The 7,245-nt window shown below is 33.5% G+C and overlaps 1 protein-coding gene across 1 annotated transcript; it reads right to left on the bottom strand.

The window, feature by feature from the left end:
• Positions 1–4,598: 4,598 nt before the first annotated feature.
• Positions 4,599–6,995, bottom strand: LOC131055397 (probable LRR receptor-like serine/threonine-protein kinase At1g51880). The gene is made up of 4 exons (XM_057989853.1): positions 6,395–6,995; positions 5,878–5,928; positions 5,169–5,684; positions 4,599–5,035 (listed from the first exon to the last, which is right to left on the bottom strand). Exons 1-4 carry the CDS (start codon positions 6,993–6,995, stop codon positions 4,599–4,601), a joined length of 1,605 nt encoding a protein of 534 aa, XP_057845836.1.
• Positions 6,996–7,245: the final 250 nt, after the last annotated feature.

Below are 7,245 nucleotides of genomic sequence, written 5' to 3'. Positions count from 1 at the left end.
ACCTTAATTTAGCTCCATCATAGCTGAGTCTTAATGGGCAATGTTAACTTTTGGAAAAATATAAATTAAAAATGAAACTTGAGCATATAGGATATGTTTTTTTAAATATTTATTAAGGATGGCTATAATTCTCTCTTGGTTGCTAAAGATTTATCTACTTGGCCATACAAGCTGTTTTGGCATATGGCTTGCCTACCAAAGGCTGGTGCTTTTGCTTGGTTAGCAGTGCAGGACAGGGTCTTTACAAGAATGAGGTTGGACAGGTTGGGTATTACAGCAGTATTTTCTTTTGTCTTTTGTAATAAAAATTTAGAATCCTCTAAACACTTGTTTCTTCACTGTGATTTTGCCTATGCTTGCTGGCAGTGGTTGTTTGAAAAGCTTAATCTATCCTTTGTTATTGGTAAGGATCTCCTTTCCCACTTTAGAGCCTGGCCTCTCTTGTTTGCCTCATCTTTCTATGCATGTCTTTGGATTATTTCTCCATCTATTGTGATTTGGAATATTTGGTTAGAGCGTAACAATAGAATTTTTAAACAAACAAGTTCTTCCTTGGCTGAGGTTTTATTGAGGATTGAATCTTCCATCTTTGAAGTTGCTTTGTCTTTTATCTGTAAGAATTTGGAAACCCTTACCTCTTTTTCTCATTGGGATGGTAGGGTAACTCGAGTTTGGAGAATGTTATCAGTCTTACCTTCTCATGGATCTATTTTAAATAAGACTAATGCTATAAGTAAGAGAAATTTTGCTTGCTAGAAACCTCCTCCGCAAGGGCACTTTAAATTGAATTTTGATGGTGCTTCTCATGGGAACCCTGGCCTGGCAGGGGCAGGTATGGTAATTTATGATCATAAGGTAAGATTTGTTCAGGCTCATTGTCATACGATTGGTTTCAAGTCTAACAATTGTGCAAAATTCTTTGCTTTGTCCTTTGGTTTGGATATGGCTATATCTTTGGGAATTAAGGACTTGATAATTGAGGGTGATTCTATGGTTATTATTCAAAGTGTCATGAAAAAGAAGTCGAATTGTTGGCAATTACAATATCTACTTGATCATATTTTGCAAAAATTAGATTTTTTTGATTCCTTTTTTATTTCCCATTATTATAGGGAAGTGAATAAGATTGCAGATTTCTTGGCTAACTTAGCCATTGACAGTGAAGCTAATATGCGGGAGGTAAGTGTGGATGAGATCCCTTCCTTGGTTTTGGAATATTTGAAGTAAAGAAGGGCATAGTTGTAGTGTTCATCAACCTCCTTATTTGGTGTGGCTTTTCTTTGGTGTGGGTTCTGCTATGCTTGATCACAATGTTTATTTTGACAGCGTCTCTAATTATGGTTTCATTTCTACTATGTGGTATCATTCTAACCACTAGTTTGGAGAATTGTGTTTCATAGACAGGGGTGGTTCAGACTGGTGTTTTTTGGCAGCAATGGATATGCATCCTTCAGTGATCATACTTTAATCTTCCTTCTATATGCTTCTATTGGTGGCTTCCTTTATATCTAATGCGGCTTATGTAATTGGGATGGGTTTTTGATGTACTATGCCAATGGGCATTTGGCATTGGGTAGAATAGGCTTGTGTTACTTAAGCAATACTGAAGGGTTTTCTTACTAGTTCTTTCCCTTCAGTGCTTTTTGAACCAGACACTATTAAAAAAGCTTTTAAAATTTAATATAGTTCAGTGGTTCTATCCACTTTTATCAAAAAAAAAAAAAAATTATGTATATAATTTTAAAATTTTTATTTTAATTTTCCTAGAAGTTTTATTAAATTTGGTTTTAAATTACATCAGTATAATTTGTTGTTATTTCTTTGTATTTAAAAGGTTTCACATGTTTTGATTTATCATTCTATCTTATAACATTATTATTACAATGTTACTTGCATATACGAAAGTATCATTATAGCAGCATTTTAATTGAAATACCTAAAAAAATCTAGATATGTTTAATTATCTTAAGAGAATTTCACTCACAATCATCAAAATCTTAACCAAGCTAAAATTAGTATTCAATTAAAATGAAAGCCTTCAGCACCACTATTAGTCCAAAGTCTACTCAAAACAAATCAATGGCAATTAAAAAATGGAAAGAGATAAGTATACACCATGAGAAACCAAATTTACAATCCAAATCTAGCCTTAATTACAATTATGTTTTATGTGCTACAACCCAAAAGAAGTTGCAACTCCATTAGATACAATTTTATGGCTACAATCAAAGAATGTTCACTAGTCCCTGAAAATTACAACACTTACAAAAGGAGGCTATAAATGCAAAATAACAAGAATAGTTGATAAAATTCCACCAGAACAATTCTACTTCACAATATTAGCTACTTTTGGTCAATGCATCTACCACACTTCTAGGTGAGCATTCAAATGTAGTTACCTTCAACTCACTACCTTTGGTATACAATGAGCATTTCTTTCCCACACCACACAATTGACAATCATTTGATATTCCATTTATATATTCTACAAGCATAATCAAGTTTTCTCTAGTCAGCCAAGATGACACATGTATATATATGAAGCATGCATCATCAAAAGGTCTACTCCAAAATCATTTGTGGAGAAAGGAAAACAACTATGATCAAAACCAATAGTAAACACGACCAAAATTACCATATCACTCATCTCCATGCTGGTGCATATATCAAAGTATTGGAACAAAAGTTCCAAGTCAGCCCAACAAACATTTGTCCTTCCATACATTTTTTTTAGACCACAAACAATATCGAAAAGAATAGGAACCATTATGTAGATCACAAACAATTATTGTATGAAAATAAAAAAATGTTTCCAAACACCCTCCTTTACATTATCATACAAATTTGACTTTGTGCAAGAAAATAGATACTCAACTCAATAGCACAGTCAAACATAGTCTTGAGATAGATCATTTAAATCCATGCATGTGGTACATCTAAAAACCTAAAATTTGTGATGAGATAGTATACGGAGAATATGAACAAGTCCCCCAATCTGCAAGGATAGATATTGAAGTATAAAGAATTATGAAGCATCCTTTAGATCGATCCTGCCAAGCAATAGTACCAACTTTACTCTAAAAGCCCTCAAAATGTGTCCCTTAACTTTTGTGATCTTAAGAGAGGTACATGAATACTTCACATCTTGTTCTATCTTACTCACAAGCTCTCAATCTTTTGTCTTTGAATATAGAGAAATTTAATGTATTCTTCAAGACTGTGTGATGCCTTTCCATCCTTGGCCATAAACATCTTCAAACTACTTGCAAACAGGAATTTGAGAGGATAAGGTGCAAAGAGGGAACAAATGGTACTAATTCCTAATGTTCCTTTCTATTTTTTCATCATGTTAATCAAGGCACATTTGACATCCAACCATTAACTTTAGAACAACACATTAATTAAATCATATTTGAAATCCAAACATGAACTTTAGAAGAGCACATTTTGGCATTCAACTATGAACTTTAGAAACTAAGATACAAAATAGCTTTGTAACTCTTCAACATAGCTCTTCATTAGGAACAACATACAAACATAGGTTTGACATCAATGACAACACACTATTACTACAATTGTGTAAAAAAATTATCTTTTTTATTGCTTGATGAATTATATTAAGTCCTCTCAAAACGTACCAACAACCCACTTAAAGTATTTCTAAATACTACTAATTTTTACAAAGGTAAACCAAATGAGCCAAAGAGTAGAGGCACAAATTGAGTTTAATTATATCTACATTGTAGAGAATAAATCCATCTAGATGTCAAAAAGATTTACAGGTATGAACTTGAGTTAGGATGTAGCATATCTCTTGATAGATAAGTATCATTACCTTAAACATATTGTTTGAAGGCCTACAAGAGAAACCTAGTCTAGGATGGTAGAAGAGAGTGGGTATTTATCTTAGTGACCATACTTAGGGAGTGTGTTAAGTTCTTCAAAGCTGATTCAAGATGCTTTAGTTATTGATCCACATATGCCATTTCTTACAAAAATTAAAGTGGAGAGGAGTAATATGTTGACTAAACTAGGTATTGATAGATGGGGGAAACTATGTAGATGATGTTGAGAGAATATGAGTTCACAAATAAGGGAGATTACATAGATGATATTGAGAAAATATTAGCCCATAATATGATACAAATTTGGAACACAAACATATTGTATGTAGAAAAAAAATAAGATAAATCATAATAACTTGAATTACATTTAACAAGACACAAATTTACATGATAAAACCTTGACAATATATCAAAAAAATTTCCATAAATAAAAATATCAATATTCTTACCACTCAAAAGAATAAATAAAATCTTCAATTAATTTGTCTTGCAGAACTACAGTAACATTAGTTCAAGCTAAGTAGACCAAAACTAAACGGCTAATCTTTATACATTGATAAAACTATATGATGCATAGGTGAGAAGTAGCAAAATGCTGTAGTTGAATAAAATATAAATTACACAATCTATAATTAAAAGAGACCCAGGGAGAATTTGACTGGAGGTATATTATCTAATATAAATACATTGTTGTACGTTTCAATTCAACTACTTCCTAGAAGCCAGGTGGTGGTGCCTCAAAATTGCCATGGATCAATGGACTGTCTCAGGATACCCTTTTTCAGTATTTTGACTTCTCATAAAGCAGAGTTCTCTCATCACACAATCCATATCAGGCCTCTCCTCCTTGTCCTTGTCTGCACATTTGAGGGCTAACTGTGCTACAGCCAAAGCATTCGTCAAATCAGACTCACTCCTGCAATCCCCTTTGAGCCTTTCATCCAAAGCTTGTTCAAAACGATTGTTGGCAATCATGTAGCGTAAGTACTCTGGAATATGGAACTGGTTGGAGCCTCGTGCATTATCAACATGCCTCTGCCCTGTTATAACCTCCAACACCACAATACCAAAACTGTAAATATCATTCTTGTAGGAGAGATTGTGGTTGAAGCAATATTCTGGAGACCAATATCCTCTAGTACCTGTTATTCTCTCAGTGGATTTGTGGGTGCCTTCCCAGTCCACATGCCCTGAAAACCCAAAATCTATAACTTTTACCTCATTAGTCCTAATGTCTAACATTATGTTCTCAGGTTTTATATCAACATGTATGATTTTGTTGAAATGTAAGAACTCTATTCCCTCAGCTTTACTAGCCATTACCTTCAGACATTGCTTTCAACTCAGAGAAGGAATTGAAGAATTTTCTCTCTAAGTATTCATCCAGAGTGCAACCATTAACATATTCATACACCAAATAAAATTTGTTTTCTTCAGTACACAATGCGATTAGATTAACTAGATTTTTATGCTCCTTCCCATGGAGAAGTCTCACTTCTTTCTCAACTAATCTTTTGCTATCTTTGCTTGTTTGTCCTATTTTCTTTATAGCCACATCTTTGTCTTTCAGATTGCCCCTGTACACTTTTCCAAAGCTTCCTTGCCCAATTTTGTATGACTGCTCACAATAACCTTTCATTTGAATTATCTCTTCATATGTAAGATTTGGCGAGGCAGATAGACCTTCCTCCAACTGGTGTTCCTGTTTTGTCTCTTCTCCCAAATACTGAGATTGCCCATCGTTTATATATGCTGAAGTCTGAGTTAAAGAGGAACCTCTTTTGCGGCAGGCATAGTAAAAAGCAATTATCAACAAGAGTAGCAGTACGATTGTCCCAGCTGTAAAAAATAATACCAAACACAAATTGAATTATATATTAACTAATGTTCTTGGTCACAAAGTGTACAGAGATAGAATCTTGAGAGTTTAGTGACAAATATCTATTTTAATTGCATAATGAACTATATCTAAGGGGACGAAATCGCCCGTTATCACAGATTTACAAAATTAAACTGACATTTAGAATCTCACCAAGGGAGACAGAAACTTCCATTACTATTCCTCTATGATGGTGCCCCTTTTCTGCAAACATAAAATATTGTCAAATTAAATTGGTCCCAAAAAGAATAAAGTGGGAAATAATGGTCGTAAGATTGATGATGCCAGAAAAATTGGATTAAATGGAAAAATGTTACAACTATAACTTTTTTATGAAAAATCTGTATTAAACCAATTGTTCGGAAAACAAAAGTTTTGGCTCTAATAATAATGTTTCTGATATTTGTTTTTATATTTTAGATTAGTATCAGGGTACTTTGACTATTTATTTTTTTTTTCCACTTACGAAATCTAAATTATGAAATTGAAACCAAAAAATAGCTAATAAGTTGTTAACAAGTGGTTGATATGTCGAAAATTCCTATCTCAAACCATTCGATGATCAGCTCCTCCTCTGTTACTAGTATTTCTTTTATAGAATTCAGAAAAGAAATTAAAACTAAGTCAAATAATACGTATTGTTATACAAACAAACAAGAGATAAACGTACCCTCTTGATAAGGGATAAAGTATACCCAGCCACTCACTATCACATCCATATCTGGTATGTTGTTGAGCTTCACTATCGCATCCAGGTTGGAGCGAAATTTAGAAGTTATTGGAAAAAGCAAATCACCATGGAGAACTAAATAAGCAACAATAGATTCCCATCCAGGAATAGGACATCCACAACCCAGAGCTAACTCTACTTTATCACCCACGTTTAATAATCTGGATTGATTACCTGTGCACGCAGTACGGACAAAGTATTTATCAGAAATCTCTTGTAAGTCTACATCAGAAGATTGCACTGTATAGCTCATCCTGTAAGAGAATCCGCGATTACCCAAAAAATTGGAGCAAGAGCAAGGAATTTTGGCCAAATAATCAGCAACATTAAAGGGCATGATATCATGGGCAGAAATTTTGAGCCTGGATGCAACAGAATTGATGGTTTCAGTAACATTATGAAGATAAATGAAAGAAAAACAATTGACAGCAGATGAAGTAGAGCAATCAAGGAGTTTGGTTGTCTCAGCCCAAGATGACGTGGAGAACAAATCTGAAACTAAAACTGCAAGAAAAACAATGGTTTTTGAGATTCCATTCATTTTTACAGCCTTGTTTTAACTAATAGAGCCTTTTGTGCAAACCCTATAATATCATATCCTGGGATGAGCCTGGTTGGTGTAATTTACCTTTACTTGAATAAGTTTTGACAAATATCAGTAAAGGCAGAGCCGAATTCATATATTTATTTTGGATAATTACAGTGTATACATACATGAGTGAGGAAGAATCATAAACCTAATGTATGCGAATGAAACCATTCTCTGCACTTTTGAGAATAAAATTTCAAAG

The sequence above is a fragment of the Cryptomeria japonica genome, chromosome 8 (genome assembly GCF_030272615.1).
Source record: "Cryptomeria japonica chromosome 8, Sugi_1.0, whole genome shotgun sequence".
Classification (NCBI taxonomy): Eukaryota; Viridiplantae; Streptophyta; class Pinopsida; order Cupressales; family Cupressaceae; genus Cryptomeria; species Cryptomeria japonica.
Note: the sequence above shows the minus strand (reverse complement) of the source record. Positions and strands in the feature narration are given on the sequence as shown.

Bases quoted from the DNA above. Each gene is read 5' to 3' on its own strand.
- LOC131055397 (XM_057989853.1), bottom strand. From the start codon at position 6,995: ATGAATGGAATCTCAAAAACCATTGTTTTTCTTGCAGTTTTAGTTTCA. The intron at 5,685-5,877 runs GTGAGATTCTAA...TATTTTTTACAG, and splicing joins GGAAGTTTCTGTCTCCCTTG to CTGGGACAATCGTACTGCTA. The intron at 5,036-5,168 runs GTAATGGCTAGT...TTGGGTTTTCAG, and splicing joins GTTGAAAGCAATGTCTGAAG to GGCATGTGGACTGGGAAGGC.